Raw genomic sequence first — 27540 nt, forward strand, 5'->3', positions numbered from 1 at the left:
CATGTCTACACTACAAAATTAAGTTGACCTAACTTATGTAGGCACACAGCTGCCACGGTAATTACATCACTTGAGCGTGTCTACACTTTGCTCCTTGCGTTGGTGGCGTGCGTCCTCACCAGGAGCGCTTGTATTGATTGTACTGTCCATGCGGGGCATTGTGGGACGGCTCCCGAAAGCGAGGAATAGTCAACGTAAACAATCCAGTGTCTACACTGACACTGCGTTGGTCTAACTACATTGATCTTGACTCTACGCCGCTCGTAGAGGTGGAGCTATTAAGTTGGTGTAACTTGTTGGGCAGTTATGCTGGTGGGAGTGAAATTTAAGTGTAGACACTTCCGTAATTAGGTCGATGTAAGCTGCTTTGAGTTGACCTAACTCTGTAGTGTAGACCAGACCATAGATTCTAGGTTTCTCATTCTCAGTGTTGCCCTTTACATCTGTATAAAGTGGATGTAAAACACAAGGGGCCAGATTCTCATTTTAAAAAACAGCCCCCTACAGTCAGGGGCGGCTCTAGCTTTTTTGCCACCCCAAGCACGGCAGGCAGGCTGCCTTCGGCGGCCTGCCTGCGGTAGGTCCCCGGGCCCGTGGATTCAACGGCATGCCTGCGGGAGGTCCCCGGTCCTGCGGCTTCGGCTTACCCACCGCCGAATTACCGCCGAATCTGCAGGACCGGCGGACCTCCCACAGGCAAACTGCCAAAGGCTGCCTGACTGCCGCCCTCACGGGGACCGGCAGGCCGCCCCCGCCCCGCGGCTTGCCGCCCCAGGCACGCGCTTGCTACGCTGGTGCCTGGAGCCGCCGCTGACTACAGTGGTTGCAGTGTAAAGTACCCTTAAAGTAGGGTAATCACATTTACATCTGTTTCAAGGACTTTTTGCACTGCCAGAGTGGTGAAAATGGGCCACAGGTTTTGTCTACACTGCAATCCTATAGACATACCCAAGCCAGCTTTGATCTAGTTAGTGTGGGTCCTGGAGTAACGAAGCCAGGGCAGGACAGATTTCCATGTGAGCTAGCTGCCCCAGGAATTACCCAGAGTCCTACTGCTCCAGTACCGGAGGTAATGAGATTAAATCTAGCTCAGGTACGTCTATATGAGCTCCAATCACACCCAGTGATCACAGTGTAAACATACCCTTAGCGTCAATGACACTCAGGCCTCTCAGTTTGGATTTGGTAGCATATCACATCCACTTTACACTGATATAAATGACTAACCAAGGCACAAAGCAACAGAGAATCAGACCCAGTCTGAACTTTTGCACGCTTTTGCAAGCTCAAAACGCTGATGTTCTCCTGTTGTTGTCACATAAAGTCACAGCTCTAACGTTAGGGTCTGGAAAACCTAGTTTATTCTAGATGATCAATAGAACAATGTAGGTCTTCTACTGCATGAAGGATACCCAAGAAAGGGGAATGAAAATTTCACAAGAGCACTTGCTGTTGGGGAAGTTTCCAGTAGAATTTTGCAAAAGCAAGATCAGATTGTTCCGATAAGCATCTGAAATTTTTGGGTGCTTATCCAAATAGACCAAAGCCTGCCCACCACTGAAGGAACCATGGAGAAAAATTGAGATTCTCATGCGGGCAGAGACAGTATTCCGACTGAAAGAAAGATTCCCCTACAGGCAGTCACTATCCCTTTATACATCTGTATCTAACAGACAGCAATAAAATGCATTTATTTTTACAGGTACCAGTATGACTCACTTGATGGCAACCTGGCCTCTGGGCAAAAAGGAAATGAAATATACTCCAGCTACTCTCCCCACATGTGGTTTCAGGCTCATTCTGGCTAGATCTGGGTAAGTCAGGCCCATCATGTCTCTACTATGTACTGTTAGAAGTAATGTCATTCATGGGAAGCATTGCACAATCTCACCCCCAGTCCCTGTATCCGTGACTGCTGCCCAAGCAGAAGCTGGATACCCCCCATTAGCACTCACAACAGAAGAGCAGAAAAGCCAAGGCCTGAAAAGATTCACTCTTGCCAGGGAATACATTGCAGGGGCCAAATTCCAGACTCCGAAGCACACTTCCCATTCACTTCAATGGGCGCTGTGGAATGTTTATATATTTATCATTGTTAGTATTAAATTTTACCATCAGTGATTTAAAGAGCTCAAACTGCTTAGCTCCTCAAAAAGACAATTGAGAGGTGACTTGATTATGGTGCAGCAGCATCAGGGCCGCCCAGAGGATTCAGGGGGCCTGGGGCAAAGCGGGGGAGCAGACATAAAAAAAGGCACCACCCGCTGCGGCGCTTGTACTCACCGGGCAGCGCTCCGAGTCTGTGGCGGCGGCAGGTCCTTCAATCGCTTTGTGTCTTCGGCAGCACTGAAGGACCCACCGCCGAAGTGCCGCCGAAGACGCAGAGTGACTGAAGGGCCCGTCGCCGAAGTGCCGCCGAAGACCCGGAGCGACTGAAGGGCCTGCCGCCGAAGTGCCGCCGAAGACGCAGAGTGACTGAAGGGCCTGCCGCCGAAGTGCCGCCGAAGACGCAGAGTGACTGAAGGGCCTGTCGCCGAAGTGCCGCCGAAGACGCAGAGTGACTGAAGGGCCTGTCGCCGAAGTGCCGCCGAAGACACAGAGTGACTGAAGGGCCCGCCGCCAAAGTGCCGCCGAAGACGCAGAGTGACTGAAGGGCCTGCTGCCGAAGTGCCGCCGAAGACACAGAGTGACTGAAGGGCCCGCCGCCGAAGTGCCGCCGAAGACGCAGAGTGACTGAAGGGCCCGCCGCCGAAGTGCCGCCGAAGACACAGAGTGACTGAAGGGCCCGCCGCCGAAGTGCCGCCGAAGACGCAGAGGGACTGAAGGGCATGCCGCCGAAGTGCCACCGAAGACACAGAGCGACTGAAGGGCCTGCCGCCGAAGTGCCGCCAAAGACACAGAGCGACTGAAGGGCCTGCCGCCGAAGTGCCGCCAAAGACACAGAGCGACTGAAGGGCCCGCCGCCGAAGTGCCGCCAAAGACACAGAGCGACTGAAGGACCCGCCGCCGAAGTGCCGGCGAAGACACAGAGGGACTGAAGGGCATGCCGCCGAAGTGCCACCGAAGACACAGAGCGACTGAAGGGCCTGCCGCCGAAGTGCCGCCAAAGACACAGAGCGACTGAAGGGCCTGCCGCCGAAGTGCCGCCAAAGACACAGAGCGACTGAAGGGCCCGCCGCCGAAGTGCAACCGAAGACAAGGACCGCCGCCGGGTGAGTAAAAATTAAAAAGGTGCCTCTAGCCAGGGAAGGGATTCTCAGCCAGGGCTCGCGGGGCCCCTGCGGGGCCCAGGGCCTGGGGCAAATTGCCCCACTTGCCCCCCTTTCTGGGTGACCCTGAGCAGCATCAGTACCTTCATGGGGAGAAAACACCAGGTACTACCGGGCTCTTGAATTGAGCAGAGAAAGGCATAGCAAGAACCAATGGCTTAAAGTTAAAGCCAGACTAATTCAGATTTAGAAATAAGGTGCAAATTTATAACAGTGAGGGTGATTGGAACAGACTTCCAAGGGAAGTGGTGGATTCTTCTCTCTTGATGTCATCAGATCAAGGCTGGATGCCTTTTTGGAATATATGCTATAGTTAGACACAAGTTAAATCAAGCTAGTTAAGTCCCAAGTAGATGGCACAGAGCTACAAAAGGATCTCACAGAACTGGGTGACTGGGCAACAAAATGGCAGATGAAATTCAGTGTTGATAAATGCAAAGTAACGCACATTGGAAAACTTAATCCCAACTATACATATAAAATGATGGGGTCTAAATTAGCTGTTACCACTCAAGAAAGAGATCTTGAAGTTCCTATGGATAGTTCTTTGAAAATATCCACTCAATGTGCAGCGACAGTCAAAAAAGCAAACAGAATATTGGGAATCATTAAGAAACGGATAGATAATAAGACAGAAAAGTGAATAAGGAAGTGTTATTTACTCTTTCTCATAACACAAAGGGGTCTCCAAATGAAATTAATAGGCATTACGTTTAAAACAAACAAAAGGAAGTATTTTTTCACACAACGTATAGCCAACCTGTGGAACTCCTTGCCAGAGGATGTTGTGAAGGCCAAGACTATAACAAGGTTAAAAAAAGAACTAGATAAGTTCATGGAGGATAGGTCCATCAATAGCTATTAGCCAGGATGGGCAGGGATGATGTCCCTAGCCTCTGTTTGCCAGAACCTGGGAATGGGTGACAGGGGATGGATCACTTGATGATTACCTGTTCTGTTCATTCCTTCTGGGGCACCTGCCATTGGCCACTGTGGGAAGATAGGATACTGGGCTAGATGGACCTTTGGTCTGACCCAGGATGGCCGTTCTTATATTCTTATGTTATAGAATCATATAAGATGAAGGTGGAAGAGACCTCAGGAGGTCATCTAGTCCAACCCCCTGCTCAAAGCAGGACCAACCCTGTTTCGTTCTTATGTTCTTATTGGGCTCAAGGCAGGGGACGCTGGGTGAAATCCTATGGCCTGTGTGTTATGCAAGAGGTCAGACTAGATGACTATAAAAATCTCTTTTAGAGAATCAATGAATCTATGAATAACTGTGGATTGCACTTTACAAACAAGTAGCTCCTCCTTGCCCTAAAGAGCTTAAAATCTAAATTACACACAACCTGACAAAGGACAACAGAAGATGGAGGTAGAAGATGCTCAGAGACCATGGTTAGATTAGAGGAAGGATGAAGGGTACAACCAGAGTTGGTGGAACAATAGTTTTTATTCTGCTGAAATTTAACAAAAATTTTAAAAAGGAATTTTCGTCTAAATTTTCTGTGGAAAGTTCCAATTTTATGGTCAAAACCCGAATTTTCCATGGAGCAAAAGTTTCAACAGAAAGTTTCCTTCCAGCCCTAGTAACAGTGCGAGATCACTTGCCAGATCTTCAACATGTGCAAATTGTCCTAGCTCTATTGAAGTCAACGAAGCTCAGACAATTTCCAGCAGTTGAGGATCTGGCTTCATGAGCCTTGCGTTAGTGGAAGGCCGTGCTAGTGGGTGAGATCCTAGTCCGGATTCAGGAGTTCTGCATTTCATTCCTGGCTCTGCCATATTTCCTCTGTGGCAGGGTTGGATGAATATCAACGTTCCCAATAAATATCAAGGCCTTAATCTCTCTATGCCCCCGTTCCTCCCACCTGTGAAACTGGAATCAGAGATGGGTAGCTTAGCTATGTGTGTGTCTAGTCAATTCCCCTTTCTAAAGTACAGATGTGGTTTTTAGATGGAGTCGTTTTCCATTCTTTATAAGCGATGCTACTAAAAGATAGTGGCACAAGGAGAGGGAAAAGGCCAGGAGCTCACATCAGTGTCGAAAGGCTACGGGGAAAATAAAAGGAAGTCTCCTCTGGAACTGATCAAAACTCGTTGAATTAAATTTTGGATTTTTTTCTTAAAATGGAATTTTCACAATTATTTTTCTCACGATTTTCTGGTCTTATCACAAAAGTGAAAAATAAAATATGTAACCCCCCTCCCACCTTTTTGCTTTTCCTTTGCCTTCCTTTTTCACCCTCCTCTTCAGGGGCAAAATTTTAAAAAGGGCAACAGGAGGAAGGGGGTAAAAAGGAGAAAAAAGGCCGGGAGAAGGAAAACAGTCCGACAAAACAAACAACACGCGAGTGAAACCGGCAGATGTGAGCTCTAAATCAGGCTCATTCGGCTGGTGATCAGCTGGAGTAAATCCCCATAGCTCTGGTTTCAGTGGGGCTACATGGACTGGTGCCAGCTGAGGTTCTGGAACGTGGACATTGAGCTCTGATGTCTGCATATGACACAAAGAGAGGTCCTGGCTCATTGTCTGTTCAGCTCCAAGCAACTTTCAAGTGCTGTACATTCCACATCAACGGAGGGTGCATGGATTCATTGCTTAGTTTGCAAACATAGCAGGTGAAGAACTCAGCTCTGTGGTGGTCTCTCCGTTTGAATTACTTCCCCCTTTTCTCAGGAGACTTCATGGAATCTCTCAGCTACCAGACCTTGCGTTCTGAACACGGGTCCACAAAAGCATAATGAATCGTCCAATTTTCTGCTGCTGAGCTCAGCAGTTAGGTTAATGAGCTGTTCCCACCCTGTGGGTTTGAAGCAAAGCAAGAAGAAAGCTCCTAGAGACTCGTAGCTCAATTATATCCTTCACTGCAGCTAAAGGTGAACAGGATGTTAACACAGTTCAACAGGCATTGGAAACACGTGTAGACAGTATTAAATAACACAATCCATAGCATAGGACTAGGTGGATAAGTAGTTTCTTCAGCTACAGTGCTCTCATTCATCATCTTTTTTTTAATATCAATGGTGGCAGACATCAAGCATGAAATGAAAGAACTTGGTCAGCTATGATCTGTGTACACCAAGCCCCAGGGGTGCTATTACACCTCTGGATCTGATCTGTTGTCTCCAGCTTTAAGCAACTTCCCGAGAAATTCACAAGACTCCAGTCTTCCAAGATCATTGTCAAGAGGTTCACTACTGCCCAGATCTCATTCACTGTATCTAGGGCAGAGCCCCCTAAGGCCACTTGGTAAACCAGTAACTCTCTTACTATGTCCAGAACCCCTGCTCTGCACTAAACACCAGCACGAAGGAGACACAGAATCACATCTCAACATTCCCTGAGGGTCCATTGCTCTCCAAACCGGCAAGCACGTCACCTTTGAGAACGCCATCACCACGATTGTACAGTCCAGCATATCACTACCAAGGCTGTAAAGGGCCATCAGCATATTGTGAGCAGAGCTGGTTGGAAATTTTTTTTGTCAAAACAGCTTTCTGTTGGAAAATGCTGTTCTGACGCAACCCACGTTTTTCACAAAATTGTACTGATTTTGATGTCATTTTTGTGTAGGAAAAAAAAATTGGGAAAATAGTTTTTAAAATGTCCCATTTTGATGTTTTTGGAACTAGAAAAGTTCAATTTCTCAATTTGAAGTGACTTTTCCCTTTGCAGTGTACTTTATTTTAGGTTTTAAAGAAATGGTTGAAATTGAAAGGAAACTTTCCAAACGTATTCTAAGGAAACATTTCATTTGACCCCAAACAATTTTTTTTTAACTGCATTTCATGACAAATTGTTTCTTTCTGTCCTGATTGGGGATGAAAAAAATATAATTCAGAATCTCAATTTTTTTCCTGAGACAGAAAAGCCATTTTCCAACTAGCTCAAACTATGAGTGATCGGCTAGTCTGTAAAAAGTGTGAAGACACTTATGGCTTTTCTGTCCACTAGTTATCTGTCTGCGTTCATTGCCAAGGGTCTTCCGAGGATGATATTTTTCATACCATGCTGGGGACAACGCTCTTCATTTCCATAGAATTGCCACACTGGACCAGAACTGTGGTCCATCTAGTCTCCTATCCAGTCTCCGAGAGCGGCCCATACCAGATGCATCAGAACCCCGCAGTAGGTAGATGTGGAATAACTTGCCCCCAACATCCGTCTCATTCTGATCTCTAATAGTTAAAGATTGGCTTAAGCCTAGAATCACAAGGTTTCATACCCCATCCACGTTTATTGTCATGAATTACAATAACTCTGGATATTCTTGATATCCATGTAACTATCCAACCCCTTTCTGAGTCTTATTAAATTCTTGACCCTCATCGGCATCAGCTCACAGCTGGATACTGGCGGACTCTGTTCTTCTACAAGACCCAGAGCAGACTGAGGCTATGTCTCCACTCAAAAAGCTACAGCTGTGCTGCTGTGGCACTTCAGTGTGTAGACGCTCACTACAGCAATGGGAGTTAAATTCCTGCTGCTGTATTTAATCTACCTTCCCGAGAGGCGGTAGTTACGTTGACAGAGGAATTCTTCTATCAACCTAGCGCTGTCTATCCCAGGGGCCTAGCTACGTCTCTGAGTGGTATGGATTTTTCAAACCCCTGAGAGATGGAGTCATGCCAATGTAAGTTTTCAGTGTAGTCCAGCCCTGCATTTCCATGGGAAGAAGCCCCTTTCACTACTGTTTGATGCCTGGTGGCATTTGCAATGCATGCCCCCAGTTTTCATTGTTTAATGGAAGTGATACTGAAAAGAATCCATGGGACAGTCTGGATCAAACTCAGCCCTAGGTGAGTGGGTACAGGCAGCTCTCAAGGGTAGTTACACCGGAGCTGCACGGGGTCCTTTGCCTGGCAGATCCAGACAGTATCACTGTTTATGGTCAAGGCTTTGACAAACAATCATGGCATCCGAAAGAAGTTATCAGCCACTGTCAGGAAGCTGGACTTAACCTTCCCAAGTGCCAGCTGGCCCCCATCTCAGTGGCATCTCTTGGGCACTGAGTGTCCAGCGCAGGTAGTGAATGGGACCCTGCCAACACACACAGGTAAAAATGCAACAGTGGAAAGAGCTTTTCCTTGAGTATTGTTCTTTGGGTGGCCAATGTTACTTGTTTCAGGCCTCTGATGGTTGATTCAAAGCTTCCCGATTTAAATCTGCCACTAAAATGGGCAAACCTGAGTCGCGCATGTGTGAAACCTGGCCCCATTACGAACAAAGCCTTTGAGAAACCGGCTGGTGTCATTCAACCACTGCACTGGCGGACACACAGGAAAGTGCCTTTTCACTGGAAAGTTGAACGCAGCCCATGTAACTTTTTCACGCAGTGCTCCGTGTGCAGGCAGTAATGGCCAATTCCCAGCTATGCTGACCTTTGTTCCCCCCCTTACGCCGACGGCTCTTGGTTTGCTCTGGGAGCTGGCTCACAGCTACCCCGGGCTGGCCTGTGGGGTCTGGAAAATCAAAGCGATGGCTCCACTGATTTTGAGAACGACTCCAGAAGCAACCCAAGATATTGCAAGCGCCCTCCCCTCAGGGATCCAACGCTTCTGTTGAGCAGCCAGCATGATCTGTCTATCTGTCCTAGATACTTATCTGGCCCCCACTGCTGTAGCATCTGGGCACTTCACAACCCTGCCATGGGTCTAGTTTCACAGCAGCCCTGCGAGGTAGGAAAGTGCTATTCTCCCCAGTTTACAGCTGAGGGACCGAGCAGAGGCTTAGAGAGATTAAATAACTTGCCCAAGGTGACACAGAAAGCCATTGGCAAAGCTGGGAATTCAACCAGGGTCTCGCGTGCAGATGTGGTTGCGCCATCTCAAAAAAGCTATGTTGGAATTGGAAGAGGTTCAGAAAAGGGCAACAAAAATGATGAGGGGTATGGAAGGGCTTCTGTATGAGGAGAGATTAATAAGACTGGGACTTTTCAGCTTGGAAAAGAGATGACTAAGGGGGGATATAACAGAGGTCTATAAAATCATGACTGGTGTGGAAAAAGTAAATAAGGAAGTGTTATTTACTCCTTCACATAACACAAGAACTAGGGGTCACCGAATGAAATTAATAGGTAGCAGGTTTAAAACAAATAAAAGGAAATATTTCTTCACACAACACACAGTCAACCTGTGGAACTCCTTGCCAGAGGATGTTGTGAAGGCCAAGACTATAACAGGGTTCAATAAAGAAGTAGATAAATTCATGGAGGATAGGTCCATCAATGGCTATTAGCCAGGATGGGCAGGGTTGGTGTCCCTAGCTTCTGTTTGCCAGAAGCTGGGAATGGGCGACAGGGGATGGATCACTTGATGATTACCTGTTCTGTTCATTCCCTCTGGGGCACCTGATACTGGCCACTGTCGGAAGACAGAATACTGGGCTAGATGGACCTTTGGTTTGACCCAAGATGGCCGTTCTAATGTTCTTATGTTATAGAATTATAGAAGATGAGGGTTAGAAGATGAGGGTTGGAAGGGACCTCAGGAGGTCACCTACTCCAACCCCCTGCTCAAAGCAGGACCAACCCTGCTTTGTTCTTATGTTCTTATTGGGCTCAAGGCAGGGGACACTTGTGTCATGGCTCTCAACCTTTTGTACGCTGTGATCTAGAGCTGAAAGGGTTTTCTCAGCCCATGAACATTTGCAAGGTCATGAAAAATTTTCCTATCCTGAATTGGGACAAAAAATCAAACCCTTGAAAACTTTTGTGAAATTCTGAAAAAAAAATGTCGGTCCAAGTCTATCCAAATATTTCATTTGGATAACTTTGAAATGTTTCGTTTCAATCTGAATGACTTTTTTTTCTTGACGTCAATAAGCTTCAATTTAAAAATGAAAAGTCATTTTGAACCGGAAAAGCTGGAACTGTTCGTTCCCAAAATACCAAAACAAAACATTTCCCCAACATTGTTTCAAGTTGAGAACTTGGTCAAAACTGACGCTAGCCCATGAAAAGTTGCAATTTTGATAAATCGGGGATTTCCGACTAAAAAATATTGAATCCAAAATTTCCTGACAACCCTACTGCGACCTCCTTTTCCCTGACATGTAGTCGAACCCCCTGCTCAAAGCATGAGGTAACCCATTCCAGTGTTTCACCACCAATATTAGTCTTTCCTAATATTTCCAACCTAGACCTCCCCCACTGCAACTTGAGACCATTGCTCCTTGTTCTGTCATCTGCCACCAGTGAGAACAGCCGAGCTCCATCATCTTTGGAACCCCCCTTCAGGTAGTTGAAAGCAGCTATCAAATCCCCCCTCATTCTTCTCTTCTGCAGACTAAATAATCCCAGTTCCCTCAGCCTCTCCTCATAAGTCATGTGCCCCAGCTCGGTGATCATTTTCCCCCTCCACTGGACTCTCTCCAATTTGTCCACATCCTTTCTGTAGTGGGGGGCCCCAAAACTGGACGCACTACTCCAGATGTCGCCTCACTGGTGTCGAATAGAGGGGAATAATCACTTCCCTCGATCTGCTGGCAATGCTCCTACTAATGCAGCCCAATATGCCGTAACTGCAGTCCCACTGACTGAAGCCAGTGGCACTGCTCACGTGCTTAAATTAAGTACATGCTTAAGTGATTTACTGGATCCAGGCCAAAGTGCTTAGTAACTTGCAGGATCAAAACCCCAAAGAGCTCAGAATCTAGGAGAACAGACAAAGGGCCTGATCCAATTGAAGTCAATGGAAAGACATCAATTGAGTTCTGTAGGCTTTAGATTAGGACTAAAGGGTGGAGGAAGAGGAATGAAAAGTATCATCAGCATTTCCCGCCTCGTAATAAATAGCAACTATCCTCAACTAGCCATTGAGCTAGTCAGGAAGCAGTGTGGACTAGTGACTGGAGTACTGAACTGGCCCTCAGGAGACCCGTCTTCTGTTCCTGGCTCTACCACTGGCCTGCTGGCTGACCTTGGGCAAGTCACGTCCTCTTTCCGTGCCTCGGCTGTAAAATGGGGATAATGTTGCTGACCTCCTTTGTAAAGGGCTTTGAGATGACGCTAAGAACTAGGTATTATTATTATCAGTCATTAGTTGGCTAATTTCTGGGGGGCATCATGTGGAGTAGCTACTGTTACGTCAGAGAGCTGCAGAGATTAAAAGTTTTCTATCTTGGAAGATGGAGTTCAGGGCTGCAGAGCTCCACAGACTGCAGCCAACACCGGGCCATGGCTACAGCCATATTGGAGTTATGTTTCAATAGCAGCAGTTTGTTAAATACAAGCTTTCTGTGCCTTAAGAAGGAGACCAACACAGGCATCATGGGAGAGGCAGATTTGGAGTAAGGATTTGACGGAGAGGCGAATGACCCCAGAGATCAATTCAGAGGAGGGTACTCCATGCAGAGGATGTGGTTTAGAGGGAAGTGCTAAAGTGGTGGTTGGAGGAAGGCGCCAAAGGGAGAGTTGACATTGGCATAAATGGTGGGAGGAGAGTGGGGCTAAGAGGCAATAGCAGATAATTAGGGAGGACAACATGCATCCGACGAAGTGGGCATTCACCCACGAAAGCTTATTCTCCAATACATCTGTTAGTCTTAAAGGTGCCACAGGACCCTCTGTTGCTTTTTACAGATCCAGACTAACACGGCTACCCCTCTGATACTAGGGAGGACAAGGTTATGCAGACAGTAAAGTTTCAGGTATATGACAAAGAATCATCCCCAAAACACTCAGGCCAGCCCTGGGCATAGTGATGTGATCATGCTGGACAAGAATCCTTTACAATTGTGAGGAATGGGGAAAAAAACCTTTTGCAGGCCTCCCTGCGAATGCCAAGGCTGTCTCTGGTGTGGAGCGCTCAGAGAAACGCTAACAGACAACAGAAGGAATTGGTCGGATTTTGCTGTTTAGGAATTGACAACGGCTCCAGCTGAAACGATACAAATTCTACCTTCACCGCTGATCAAAAGTTTTAACTTTATCAGTGTTGCCAACTCTCACTATTTTATCAGGAGTCGAGGTATTTGGTGTTTTTCTTAAAGCTCCAGTGTCTGGAATCCTGTGAATGGATGAAATTCTCAGCTTTCAGTGTTTTAAAAAAGCGAGTTTCTAGCTCTGACGGTTGCAGAGAAAAGCTTGACAATGTCAACCCTAAAGGTTCAGAACCCGGAAGGCAAATAAAAGGAACACAACTTTAACTGTTCTTAAAAAAAATCTCATGACCTTAAGCCAATCTCATGATTTTAGGGGGCCTGACTCATGAACTTTGAATGCTTGAGGTTGGCAATGCTGTTGTGAAGAACAGATGGCACAAGATTCACCCACACACCGGTGTTATCCAGCAAAATCTCTTAACCATGCCCGTTCCTATAGCTTCTGCAGCATGCAGCTTTTGTAAACGTCTGCGGATCAAAAACTGCTTGAGGTCTTTGACAAGTCAAGAAAGACTCCAAGTGTTTGCTTTGCTGTGATATCAGCAGAATGTGAACTCCCCAAAACAAAACACAACTAAACTAAAACCTCTCAATAGGCCAGTCTGACAGATGGATTAACATGCAAAGAAATAAGCAAGTTCCCTCTAAGTTGCCGGAATCAGAGCTGGATACCAATGTTTACACCAGTTAAACAGGTCAGGAGAGTGGCAACAATTTTCCAAAGTGATGAGGGATCACGGGGCCCTGACTTTAGACACCTTAAAGGAGCCATTCAAAGGCTAGCTGGTTGCAGCCCACAACTGCATACGGCAGGCACACCTATGCTGAAAATGAAACTGACCTCTCCAAAGAGAAGCTAAGTAGCATAACTGAAAGAAAGGCTGACCTTGTGCTTTAAGCAGTGGGCAATGCTTCATGAGATATGGAACCTATGTCTTCCTTTACAATAGGGGTTCAAACCCCTTTTCCATAGCAGGACCACTCCAGGCCCCCACTTTAGCACAGGATAGACGTGACCCACTGACAATTCTTGGAGAATTTCCAGATTGCAAATCACATAGGAAGATAAGAACGGCCATACTGGTTCAGAACAAAGGTCCATCTAGCCCAGTATCCTGTCTTCTGACAGTGGCCAATGCCAGGTGCTTCAGAGGGAATGAAGTGATACATCCCACGTCCATCACCTTTCTGTGCCTCAGTTTCCTCATCTGTGGAAAGGGGATTACAATGATATACATACAAGTAGCTTATGTGGAGAAAGGACTAGAACTGATGGGTGGATGTTGAAGCCAGAAAATTCAAAGTAGAATTAAGGAGCAAATTTGCTAACAGAGAGGGTCATTAACCATTGGAACAAACTACCAAGGGCAGTGGTGGATTTTCCATCTCTTGAGTCTCCAAATCAAGACTGGATGCCTTTCTGGGAGATGTTTATTAGGCTCAATATGGGGTAGTTGGGTGAAATGTAATGGCCTGTCATACGCAGGAGGTCAGACTGGGCCTTAAACTCTGTGTATTGATTAATCTATGTTTGTAACATTTAGAGCTCATTGAGACACAGAAAAACAATTTCATAAACATTTTTGAAATTCCAAAGTTTTTTCTGTATCCCAGGGTTTGAAACAGGTGACATTCTCCACAGGTTTTTTTTCCCCATTAAAATTTGCACTGCAATCATTTCCAAAAAAATGTGTTGACAGGAATCCTGGCTTTCCAGTAAGAAAACACAGTTTTCAGTAAATAACAAAAATCACGCTAAACTTCCCCCCGCCCCATCCCCGTGGGAAATATAGATAATGTCAACAATTTGGGGGCAAAAAGCTTTGGTTTTGACAAAAGACCATTTTCTTCTATGTAAAGAATTATTGTGTGAAAAATGTCTACCCGCTCTAGAAAGATGTATCTAGCTCACAGGGTTGCTGTGATGCATATTTATAAGGGCTTGTCTACACACAAAAGTTGTACCTCTTTAGCTACACTGCTATAGTTCGTAGATTATAAAGCCAGGAGGAACTTCTGTGATCATCTAGTCTGGCATCCTGCGTTGCACAGTTCATAGGACGTGGCTGAATTAATTCCTCTTTGAACAAAGGCTTATATTTTAGTCACGTTGTTTAAGGCACTACTAGAAGGCACTATCGGTATGTCTACACTGCATACTAAACCTGGGCTCTGACTCTGGTTTGAGCCCAACCCTCTTTCCGTCCACACACAAATCAGTCTGACTCGGGACAGCAAGCACTTAGGATCCGGGTCCTAGGACACTACTAAGGGGGCAGGAGGTCAGAGCCTGAGTCCTGCTGTGACATGGGTCAAAGCCCTGTCATTTTTAATGTGGACGCAGGTCAAGCTGCAGACCCGGGCACAAGCTCTATGTAGTATGGTGTGGACACATCAGCACGACTGTGAGAACCGGGTCCAGCAAGTGGAAACCCCAGTTGACAATGTAGTGTGGACGCTCAAGCAAGGGCTAGAAGACACGAAGTCGACAAATCGGGGTGCCGTGTGCAGGGTAGACATGCCCTAGATACTGCAGAGAGGTGCATGGCACAAGAACCTGGCTCTGAAGCATGTGCACTCTGAAGCATGTTAAGAACATGAGCACTCGCACCGGATGCATTCGGCCCATAAGGCCTTTGTTCCGTGTTGGAACCCCACGCCGATACTGTATGGAACTGTACGGAAGCCCATGCCGATCCAGCATGGAACTGTAAGGAACCCCACGCCGATCCAGTGTGGAACTGTACGGAACTCCACGCCGATTCAACATGGAACTGTATGGAAGCCCACGCCGATACAGCATGGAACTGTATGGAACCCCATGCCGATCACTGGAATGCTGAAGGGAGGCCTAGCCCATGCTCGGGGGTGACCTGCGTAGGTCTGGAGAAAAAGGTCAGGGATTTCTCCCCCTTCCCCTAGGCTAGGGAATGGCAAGGGAACCACTCCACAGCTGTGAGCGCATCCTCAGGGCTGTGGTAGCCCCACCCTACACCCCAGGTATGTATGTGTAGATGGTTTATGTAGGTTTATGTAGTTATGGATCCACCAGCCCCACCTCTATCCCTCATCACCTGCCCCTATTCTGTCCTGTTCAGGTTCTTACACTGCGCTGCCCATCACTGTGGTATCTGAGCTTCTTCCAGCAGTGTAAGCGCTAAGGCCCAGCTCCTCAAAGGTATTTAGGCACATAACACCTGTTGAAATCAATGGCATAATGGAAGTCTTTGGATCAGGCCCACAAAGAAGATCCTCCAAGTTAGGGCACAGGGAGCCCCCAGGATGGCAGTCAGCAAGGGGCAGACTCACAGCTAAGCCTCGCTTTATCCTGGCCCTTTGCAGCAGAACCCCTGTGTTCAGAATCTTCATTGCTTGGGCTGGAGGAATAGTTCTAATTTTGCACTGGGAGACACTGACTGTGGGCCCGATCCTGTTCCAAAGGAGCGGGGGGCGGGGGGTTATTAATGGCTTCAGTGACAATAGGCTCAGGCCCTCTGCCTACTGGAAACACAGCGGAGAACTGCATGTTTATATCACACATGCCGGTAGCCACATCACAGTGCTGTATAACTCTCAGCTGTCCAAACGCAGCACACTGTGACTCAGAGCCCGGAGGATTTCCCTCTGTGACACACGTGTGTAATGTTTGTTAAGCGCTGTCATTACACCCATAAAGTCCTTTGAAAGTCAGTCCGGCTATTTGAATCACGCATTCTAGGAACACGAAAGCAGCAGCGTCAGACACAAAGGAAAAACAGGGAGAAGAACAGCAGCGGATTGGCAAAAGTCACTTTCCCCCGTTTCCCCCCCCTCCATATGAGCAAAACTCGAGCGTTTCATTTTCTTACAGGAACTTTTTATAGGGGAAAAAAAGAATAATTCTATAAAACAGCACAAACCTACATGTAATAATAATTATTATTTGTATTACGCTAGTGCCAAGTAAGATCAAGAATTGTGCTGGGTGCTGTACAAACACTCTGCCCTAAAAAGCTTACAATCGAACCAGGCAAAGGGTGGAAAATAAAAGCACAGAGAGGCGAAGTATTTATATGTAGTTCCTCTTATATGGCAACTTTTATCGGTAGATCTCAGAGCACTTGACCGAGGAGGTCAGTATCATAATCCCTATGTGATGGAGTTTCTCCCATCGCCTGCTAGAGAACATAAGAACATAAGAACGGCCATACTGGGTCAGACCAAAGGTCCATCCAGCCCAGTATCCTGTCTACCGACAGTGACCAATGCCAGGTGTCCCAGAGGGAGTGAACCTAACAGGTAATGATCAAGTGATCTCTCTCCTGCCATCCATCTCCACTCTCTGACAAACAGAGGCTAGGGACACCATTCCTTACCCATCCCTGGCTAATAGCCATTAATGGACTTAACCTCCATGAATTTATCTAGTTCTCTTTTAATCCCTGTTATAGTCCTAGCCTTCACAACCTCCTCAAGCAAGGAGTTCCATAGGTTGACTGTGTGCTGTGTGAAGAAGAACTTCCTTTTATTTGTTTTAAACCTGCTGCCCATTAATTTCATCTGGTGGCCCCTAGTTCTTATATTATGGGAACAAGTAAATAATTTTTCCTTATTCACTTTCTCCACACCACTCATGATTTTATATACCTTTATCATATCCCCCCTTAGTCTCCTCTTTTCCAAGCTGAAAAGTCCTAGTCTCTTTAATCTCTCCTTATATGGACCCCTTTCCAAACCCCTAATCATTTTACTCGCCCTTCTCTGAACCTTTTCTAATACCAGTATATCTTTTTTGAGATGAGGAGACCACGTCTGTACTCAGTATTCAAGATGTGGGCGTACCATGGATTTATATAAGGGCAATAAGATATTCTCCGTCTTATTCTCTATCCCTTTTTGAATGATTCCTAACATCCTGTTTGCTTTTTTGACTGCCGCTGCACATTGCGTGGACGTCTTCAGAGAACTATCCACGATGACTCCAAGATCTCTTTCCTGATTAGTTGTAGCTTAATTAGCCCCCATCAGATTGTATGTATTGAAGGGAAAGAACCCCAGTTAGAGTCATACTTCACACCTGGAGGCTGATGGACAGATTGCTTTCCGGCCAGAGGGGTGAAGGTAGGTAAGGATCATTAGACATCTGAGCCTTTTAAGGAGTCAAGGAGGGGAGAAACTGTAGAGAACTGAGAGAAGGCAGGACAGCCCTACAAGGAAAGGGTCACCTTGAGCAAGGCAGGCTCTTGTGAGAGACGTCCTGAGTAGGGTGACCGTATGTCCCGTTTTGGCCAGGACAGTCCCTTTTTTAAGCCCTGTCCTGGCCGTCCTCACTTTTTTTTTTTTTTTTTGGCAAAAGTGGCCTTTGTCCCGTTTGCGCTTGCCAACTTGATCAGCAAGAGCAAACAGGACAAATGACCACTTTTGTCAAAAAAAGAGCGGTGTGGAGGAACTTCTGGGGGGGGGAGAGAGGGCAAATGGTGATAATACCAGCCCTGCGCAGAGGGGAGGCAGGGCTCAGGATGGGGGGCAGGCAGGACTAGGACAAGCAGTAACACCAGCCCCAACCTCATGCAGGGGAGAGGCTCCAGTGGGGGGCAGGCAGGGTTTGGGTGACCAGCAGCACCTGCCCCAGTCTAACACGGAGGGCAGAGAAGGCTCGTGCAAGCAGCGACATCAGCCCCATGCAGGGAGTGGAGCCAGGGCTCGGGTGAGCGGCTCGGGCCAGCCCTGCTCTGGGGGGGAGGGTTCAAGCTAGCCTCATGCGGTGTCCCATCTTCCCTTTGGGAAATACGATCACCTTAGTCCTAAGGCAGATCTGAGAGTGGAATTGGCAATTTTGACATAGCCCTGCAGAGGCCCTTCTTGTTTACCATTGACTGGAGCATATTATGTTGGACTGGAGAAACATTTTGGCCTGTAGGCTAAGTCTCAGAACATGCACATAGGGATAAACTGATGCAGTACAGGGGATACAGCCAAAAGGGGCAGGGTTGCTAGACAGGCAGATGAGTGCAACACTGCTTCTAAAACCAAGGAGGCACCCAGATGGGGAAACTGAGGCACAGAGCAGGGACGTGACTTGCTCAGGGTCACCCAGCAGCATCTACTCCATGCTGGTCTAGTGTTCCACCCACTAGACAACACTGATTCTCAGGAATCAAAACGTTCAGGGCTGGATCTGCAGATGTAACGCTTTAGAAGGCAGACAGGGGAGGAACTGGTTTCTAGCTCTGCCATGGACTTGTCGCTTGATCCTAGGCAAGGGCTCTAACATCTTTGTCTCCACTTCCTCATCTGTAAAATGGGGATAATGCTATTTAACCTCCTTCGCAGAGGGATTAATGAATGTTAATAACATTCTTTGAGCCACTCAGAAGAGACGCATCATATAGGTATAAATGACCACCAATGGAAGTGCTTTGTGGGTGAGGCTTTTTAAGGCAGATGGTCTCAAAAAAAGAAATCGTTCACTTTTTTGGGGGGGACGGGACAGAAAGAAAACACTTCTCCTTGCCTTGACATACTGTTTCAGCTTCCACAAGGCTTTTGTTTGATTTTTGCCAATTCATCTACGCACCTAAAAAGTTATCTTGAAACTGAAAAGAACAAACATGAGTGTGCACACGATCTACGATGAGCAAACCAAATCCTAAATGAGTACATAATAGCTTCTTTTGAAAATGCACTTGGCAGCCTGGAACAGTCCCGGAGCTCTTCATGTTTGGAACAAGGATGGTTCTGTAGATAAGACACTAACTCAGATTATAGAAAATCTTGATTCAGTTCCTGTCCCCATCACAAGCTTCCAGTGTGACTTTAATCATCTCATGTAATCGCTCTGTGCCTCAGTTTCCCCTGTGTAAAATGAGCGCAATAGTTGTGATTTCTGTTGCCCTTTGTCTGTTTAGAGTTCAAGCTCTCCCGAGGCAGGGACGGCCACTGACTATGTATTTGTACATCTGGCAAAATGGCGTCCTGATCTCAGCTGGGCGCGCCGGCCATTGCTATGATCCAATAATCATAACTTGTGAGATTTTTAACGTACAGGAATCATTTCACCCATTACTGAAGTGCATCCATCTCTGGGGTGGCACACAGCTGCTGTTCAGCAGCCCCCAGCCACACTAGCCAATAGTACAGGAAGTGAAGAGAGAGAACATCCCCTATGAAAAACCTCAGCTGCAGCAATGGATAATTGAGCAGGGCAGGAACCGGTGAACGCAATACGTATTTCAGAGTTCTGAAGATTGCTTAGGCGCTCTTATGCCAACAGACACTGCTGATGCTGCCCCTTGGGTGACCTGCCTGTAGGTCTCCCTCCTCACTCACCAAAGAATGATCATCTCTCACTTAATATGCTCAGTTACTGCCAAATCTCAACCCAGGTCTTCAAAGAGTTCAGTGTGCCAAGTCTAAACTTGGATCTATTGGGTTTGCATTAAAAAAAAAAATCCATGCTTCTTTCTAGATAGAGGGTGTGATTCTGCTCTCGCCCACTCCCGTGTACATCTGGAGTGGCTCCAGTGATCTCAGTGGAGTCACATCAGAGCAAGAGTTGAATGAGGCCCCCAGAACTGAAGCGAACACCTGGTCCTGTCATCACTGTTCTCAAAGTGATGCTGTCAGAGTAGAAATCCTGGAGCTATATTCTGCCATCAGTTAACCATTGCAAATTTGGAGTAACGCCATTGAATTGCTCTGATTTCTGCTGACAGGACTGAGATCACAACCCAGCTCCCTGCGCTTACATTTCCTTACCTGGATCCTAGAAACAGACACCAAATGACCTATTAACTCATCTGCTCCATTCCCGAGGGGCTGTGGCAGGGTGGTTTCCTACTGCATAGTTTTAAGGGCTTTGTCCAATCTAGTTTTAAATAAATGACTCAATCGATGGGGCTTTGACTACTTTTCTTGATAACTGTTCCGCAGTCTAACACGGCTCCCTGCAGGGGACTCTTTCCTGATATCCAACTGATGTTTTCCCTTTCGGAATCTCCTCCCGTTATCCTTAGTTTTGTACCCCTTTCCTATCACTCTGCACAATTAGGGCTCCCCCTGCCTTCAAACCTTTGTAGGTCCTCCTGCCATTTCCCCATTGATTAAAGGGCTGACCATCCCTGTGTCCACCCAGGACGCAGAGTGTTTCAGCAGCAGTAGCTGATATGGCAAGGAAAAGCCAAAGGAGAGAGATTTTTCCTGAGCAGCACACAGGCCAGTGTTCCCTGCTGAGGTCCTGTCTGGTTGTGGCCTGGGCCCTGTTAGCACTCCTGATGTCACATCAAACATGTCCCTCCTTGGTGCTTTTTCTCCCGTTCCACTTATTGTATTACACAGAGGGGCGCTGAGCAGAACCTTAGGCAAAGAGCCACCACAGGCGAGGAACAGGCAGTCCGCATCCCACACAAATCTCTACACAACTTGGACTTTCCCTCGCTGCCTGTTATGCACTCTTGGTTTACGCACTGGAGCAATTGGGGGCAGCGTGGGGATGATGATGGCGTCCTTACACCTGATCCAGGCCCCTCCAAAGCAGGTGCACCAATCCTGCAATATTCAATGGGACTACACTGGCACAGGGATCGACTCACACAGAGATCGCTGCAGAATGGGGGCCCAAACCAGTTACTCTGGTTCCATTGCAGAAGTAAATACAGAATCGCACCCAAGGCTGATAGCAGCAGCAGACAGGCTGTGAAGTGGAGCAACCAGCTGCTCACATGTATAGACCTCCCTGTGTCCTACTTAACTACATAATCATTAAAAAGAAGAACAGGAGTACTTGTGGCACCTTAGAGACTAACAAATTTATTAGAGCATAAGCTTTCGTGGACTACAGCCCACTTCTTCGGATGCATCCGAAGAAGTGGGCTGTAGTCCACGAAAGCTTATGCTCTAATAAATTTGTTAGTCTCTAAGGTGCCACAAGTACTCCTGTTCTTCTTTTTGCGGATACAGACTAACACGGCTGTTACTCTGAAACTTACATAATCATTATGCCTTTGTTTTCTGTGTACTGTACCTTTACCTCACCAAGTACTCTGCTTTCTCCAGAAAAGTACTCAGTTTATTTAGTGCTCAGTTCAGTGCAGATTGTTGGAGACAAACACTCTGCTCTCTCGGGTGGGGTGAGAGGGACTTTACCTTTGTTCTTTCTTCTTTTGTTTTGCTGTCTTAATTTAAAATAAAGACCATTCCAACTGAAAGTGCCCATTTGCTCCTGATATTGCACAGCAGTTCCCTTCCCACACCTTCCATCTCCCCTAGCCATGGCTGATGCAGGATTGGCCTTGTTTTCTTTTACATATAAAAGTCGACTATAGAAGAGCTAAGTATTAATTGGTGTTATTAGTTTTCCTTCTAAATTAATCCCTCCAGCCTCTTTAATAATTCCTGATCCCCTTTTCTATATGCAGTCCTAATAACACTTTAGATCACTGATGGAATTGTAAAAAATCTCATTTACTTTTCATCATGTATGCTGTTTGTTTACTATGCGCAATTCACACATATGGGGCAGTGAAACCATACTCATGGTGAGTTTTGCTGATATTTATAGTCACTCACATGGTGCTATTGTGCCTGGATCTGACCGCCAGGCAGGGGAATAGTTAAATCCAAACATGCTCTATTTGTGAAATGGGCTTCTATTCATATTACATTTTCTCTTCTTGTCTTATATTTAGCTTATAAGCATATTTAGATTATAAGCACATTGGGACCGAGACCAATTTTTTGATCAGGGTTTGTACAGCGCCTAGCGCAATGGGGTCCTGATCCATGACTGGGGATCTCAGGCACTACAGTAATACAAATACATAATAATAATAATAATGATTACTAATAACGTTAGTAGAAATACTCACTGCCTCTTCCATCGCCCCACACAGCTCATTGAAAAAAGGGCAGGGAGCTTCTGCAGCATCCTGGCAAAATATTTGTTTGATAGCTTGGCCACTACTAGAGGATAAAAGCCTCCTCCTACTGCTAGCTAATGGAGTGTCTCTTTTAGCTCAAGTTGTAGAATTCTGTGCTGCGTTGGGGAAAGTTGTTTTGCTTCAGTGAAACACAAGGGAAAGCTCCCAGGGATCTTAGCGGGAACTGGATCAGGCCCTCAGTAAGGCTCAGATCTCAGTTATACCCGTGTAAATCCAGATTAACATCACCAATCAATGTACAGTAGGAAACTGACCTATCACTAGTTTCAGAGTAACAGCCGTGTTAGTCTGTATCCGCAAAAAGAAGAACAGGAGTACTTGTGGCTCTAATAAATTTGTTAGTCTCTAGGTGCCACAAGTACTCCTGTTCTTCTTTTGACCTATCACTAACAACCGTTGTCAGCATCTAGTCGTCCAGGGCTAAAAACAGCTGAGCTGGTAGTATAGACAGAATGAACTCTATTTATGTGTCTCTGTCTCATGGTCTCAAGACATCACTAATAAAAGACATCTGAGACACCCATTGCCGTAAAGTAAAGGTCACTTCATTTCTTTCTAGGATGTATTTTAGGAACTTGCCTTCACGTTCAAATCCCAACATTAGCCACAGGGGAAATGGTTGCATCTTATTTAAATATATATACATAAAATATTTCAGGGTCTAATCTACCCTCACTGTAAAAATGTTTGGGGGGAAAATAAGAAAGAAACTCACATTTACCGTCATTCTTGGTCAGTTAAATGCATTTGTTAGAAATATATTTTGGCTGGTTATTTTTTTTTTCAACCTAACAAGACATGCATCTCTGTGCTTGAGCCGAAGTTACACACACCTCAATTTGCATTAATATTTCATTTCCATACAGGGGTAAGCTATTATGGTGATCCAGCTAAGAGAATAGATAGATAGATAGATAGATAGATAGATAGATAGATAGATAGATAGATAGATAGAGGGGGTGTATGGGCATAGATAGATTAGGTAGATAGATGGGGTGTATGGGGATAGATAGATAAAATATACTTTCTTGGTATATTGAAACCTACACCCCCAACACACACACAATACACACCACACACAGAGTATGGTGCCAGTTAGCTTACCCCACAGAGGAGACTAAGCAACCAAAGCTTACAAGAGTATGACCTTCCTGAGTCCCCGCCTGGCTTTTCTGGTGGAGAAGATTGCCTAGAAGCCCAATGCAATGGAAATGTCGTAGAGGTAAATGCATTAGGGCCGTTTACGTGTTAGTCCCAGGCCAGTATTATGCAGGTTGTTTGATGGTGGGGACAGAAGGGGAATATGTCTGACACATTTCTCATCTCGGCTGCAAGTTTCTAAGTAGCTACAGGCTGCTTTAGGGGGTGATGTACAAGTGGGGGGAGGGACTGAGGCAATGTCCTCTGTTTGTTTCCCTCCTGCTCGGACTAATCAAGTTTGGATCTCCCAAAATAAAATGAGTGTTTGGATTTAGCAGATCACAATACGGGTGTTTTGGGGAGTGGGGGGGGGAATTGAATAAACAACGGATTTGGAGTCTCCTTCTGACGTGCAATCTTTATTACAGAAATCAATTCCACTGCAGATTTGGTGGTTTCTATCCGAATCCTCACCAGGCAAACCAAAGAACGACCCCCCTCCCCCCCGACACCGGGTTTTTTCTCCCCTTCCCTCTCTAATGTGACTTGGGCTTCTGCTTTCCCACGGAAAGGGCCCGTGGCACCCAGTGCATGCGCCTTCCACATCAGCCCAACGAGGGGCGTCTAATCTCGTCTGGGAATAAACGGGTGATTTAGGCAGCTAAAATAACAACAACAACTCCCCCCCCCCAATCAACATTTCTTTGCAATTCCATGCCCCGAGGGTGTCTCGCTCGGTTTGAAAGGGAGATGCCTGCAACGTTGCTTTGCATCAGATCTCACGCCGTTTCCTGCTGCGTGTTTTAAAACACACCCACCCCCGCCCCCACACCTGATGCCCTAACAACCTTGCACGAGAGCTGCTCCAACTCCTTCTGCCCTAACTCCCGGGCGATACAGCAGAGAGAAGAGGAACCCAGGGCTAGTCTCCTCCTTCCCCTGTATTTTCGCAAAGGGTGGTGGTGGTGGGGGTGTCCCATCTCCTTCTCCAGCGTGTTGCATCGCATGAAAATAAACTCAACAGGGGTCGGGTAACGATTCTCAGTCTAAACTTGGCTGCAACCGATTTGATCTTCCTGGACTTTCATGGTGGGGGGGGGGTGTAGATCCCCCCCCACCCCTCCTCTTTTTGCTGGGCTAGGTGACAAGGGGATATTTATGTTGGTTTCGGTGGAATGCATTTCCTTCCCCAATCAGGAATGTGGCAGAGAGTTTCTAATGATAAGTTCTATGGAGGCTGTGAATAAAAGATCGCTTTTTAATGCTTCCAGTCCAGGTGTTCAGTGTGCTTGTCTTATCAGGAACACATTTGCATTTTATTACCCTTCTGCCATTCAAGCGAATTCCCTGCCTCAGACATACCTGACATAGTTGGGGGTTCTGCCTTCAACACCCCTTCCTCTCCACATATATGCACAGAGCGAGAACAGAGCCAGGTACGCTACCAGCATCATTTCTCGCCTTTCCCGGCGCCCCAGCTTTCCTCTCGTAAACCTCGGGCGAATATCAAACCAGGCGCAGCTGGCACTCGGTGGCTGCGTGCAATTTTTACAGCAGCGGGTTCAAGTGGCTGGGCAGAAATATACCCTTGCAGCATGCACGCATATCATATATACATTTGCTGAAACTGATGAGGTCGGACGTCATTATAAAAGCGTTGGTCTAAAGTGGAGCATGCCACTGAAAATTCTCTCTGCGCGCGCGCATCCACAGGGTGTGCGATTTTAATTCAAGCAAAACCCCCTCTAAACGACCTGCCTTCCCCACACACACGGGCAAACATGGACACAGCCCAGAGATTGCACCACATTCCTGCTGGGGAACTTTACCGGGACACTTATGGGTCCAGTGAAACCAGTTAACATTTGCAGCACCTCCCGAGAGTCCCTAAGCACTGAGTAACGAAGGCTACTCCTAGCGCTGCAGACCCCTGCCTGGCTAAAGGCTCTTTTGTGTTTGTTTCCTGCGCCTTGCCCAGGAACCGTTTTCAAAGCAGGACCTTCCTCGGCGAGGGTTTCCCTCATTCCAATTACCTAAACTTAGTAATTACAGCAGATCTGCAGCTACATGCCTTCCTCTGCACCCCTTACATCCATTTGCTTTTGTGGTGGGAGCGCTAAGATGAGCTCTTAAAGGGATAGGATGCAACATTCACCCGGCCTCTCACCACAGCACGGGTGTGTGTTTCATCGTGGCTCAGGGAATCAATGCCCTGAATCGATCTGAGCATTGCAGGGAGGGGGAGCTGGGAATAAAGAACTGGAACGAAATATACAAGTTACAAAAGGAAAAACCCTATCCCAGGCATCTTGCTTTTGGAGGGGAAAATCTGTCCTTCCTTTCTCACACCTGCTCTCCTTGGCTGCGGGGTGTTTTCTGCGCCGCGGCAGGGCTCTGAGAAGCAGTGAAGTTTGGGGGGCATTAAGACGGTTAGATGAGACACACCACCCCCTTAAATTCCAATATATATCTTGGAGACGGATGTATCTTTCGTGCATCTGGTCTATTTCGCCCCCCTCTCTACAGCAATTGTGAGTTCAAAAGCAACGGAGAGAAAAAGGCGAAATTCAGGCGAAACAAGAATGAGAGGGGGACAGATCTGTCCCCAACAGCTTTATTAGGAATCTAAGATTGAATCCGCCTCTTCGGCTTCGTCCACCCTCCATGTTATCAATCCTATGTTTTAACATGAAAAGGGGAGACGATCGGTATAAACTCGCCCCAGATTCAAAGGAAAGCTTCGTGGTTATTTCCACCTTGCAGAATGGTACCGGGGGGAGCGTTGCTTTTTAATAATGGTGTTATTTGGCTTTCAAGGAGCAAAGCGTCTATCTGGGTGTCCTCGCCCCCTGTTTTCTGTCTGCTCTTGCCCGTGGATGCGAGGAGCAGAAAGCTGGAAGCGGTTCTGGTCTATCTCCCCCTTTCCCTTTGCACAGCCTGACTGTCGAAGGAAGATTTCCCTTTTCGCCTACCAATGACCCGGCTATTTTCTTTGGACGGCGTTATGTAGCCAAGGTGGCATTCCCCAGACTTGTTGTTCTTTCCGCCTCGCTGCCCTAGAGAGTTTATAACCCACAGGACCCGATTCTGCTCTGACTTCCACTGGACCCCTTAAGATTTGTGTTCCGAATCTGGCCCATAATTTCCAAGTTTCCAGAAGCTACGGGAACAGAATCGTACCCATCCCATACTATACAATATCATCGATATCATATCAAAGTCTATATCGAGAAATCTGTCCCAGTCCTCGCTCTAACCAATTCTCTCTCTTTTCTTTACATAACTAGTCCAGGTGGTTCAATCCTGTCTTACCTACTTCTTGTTTGTTGGATTGATTTTTTAAAATATTCTTTAAAGCGAGGAAAAAAATGTTTTCAGTCTCCAACCCGCCCCCCCTCCCCGCCTTTCCTTCCACCTGACTAGCTCAAAATCACCTTGAAATACTCATGTCAACTTGTATCATTATCTCTTTAATTCAGTCCGTGCCTTTTGTTCTCCGCGGGAGAGGATCAAAGCACTTTAAAAAAATAACTTTCGATCTCTCTCCCTCTCCCTCTCTTTTACAGTAGAAATGACGAGAGATCAGGTATAACCCAGTCATAATAAACAACGCGAATGTATAAATAAAAGAGGTGAAATGCGGATTCTAAAAAAAACCTTCCCGGGGTTGGAACAATTCCACTTCTTTAGCTAAGTGGCAACGAAAGGAGAATTTCAAGTCATCATAAAAAGCAGGAATTGCAGAAAAGCAGAAGGTGTGTGTGTGTGGGGGGGGGATATCCTTTTAAATGAAAAAAAAAAAGAAGAAGAAGAATTAAACTTACCACCAGATTGGATAACTTGCCATAGCCCGACTCAACCCACACAGAAACAGAAAGTATCCAATACAGCCCATCGCCAAAAGTTGATGAAAAGTTTGGGGTGGTTTTTTTTTTTTAATTCAACCCGAGTTGCCAACACTTCCCTTTCTTCTGCTTTACGATGATGGTGTGAGTCAAATAAATAAATTATAAACAAACCCAAATAAAATCAAATGAACTCAGCCCAGCCAGGTAAATAATCCTCTCTCTTCCTTCCCCAACTCCTCTCGAGAAAAAAAAAAAATCGCAGAGAGGTAAAAAACTCTTCTCTCAGCCAAGACACTGAAGGCAAATATTAAAAAAAAAAAAAAAAAAAAAAAAAAAAGTTTGAAGTCGCTCTCTTTAGAAGGACCCAATCAGCACTTATTGCCAAAGGGAAAATTCTGATGCTTCTACTTGCTCTGTCAATCAGGAGCGGGAAGGCAGGATTGAGCTAATTGCAAGAAGATAGTGTTTTAATACTC

The 27540-nt window shown here is 46.4% G+C and overlaps 1 protein-coding gene across 1 annotated transcript in view; it reads right to left on the minus strand.

Annotated features, from left to right (window-relative positions):
* The window catches only part of WNT3A (Wnt family member 3A), a 122930-nt gene extending 95662 nt beyond the window's left edge, over nucleotides 1-27268 (minus strand). Inside the window, exon 1 of the mRNA XM_054016760.1 lies at nucleotides 27041-27268. Within this exon, the coding sequence (XP_053872735.1) occupies nucleotides 27041-27111 (71 nt within the window). The 5' untranslated portion in view covers nucleotides 27112-27268. The remainder of the gene's footprint in view (nucleotides 1-27040) is intronic.
* Between the last annotated feature and the right edge of the window lie 272 nt (nucleotides 27269-27540).

This window comes from Malaclemys terrapin, chromosome 2 (genome assembly GCF_027887155.1).
Source record: "Malaclemys terrapin pileata isolate rMalTer1 chromosome 2, rMalTer1.hap1, whole genome shotgun sequence".
NCBI classification, from domain to species: domain Eukaryota; kingdom Metazoa; phylum Chordata; order Testudines; family Emydidae; genus Malaclemys; species Malaclemys terrapin.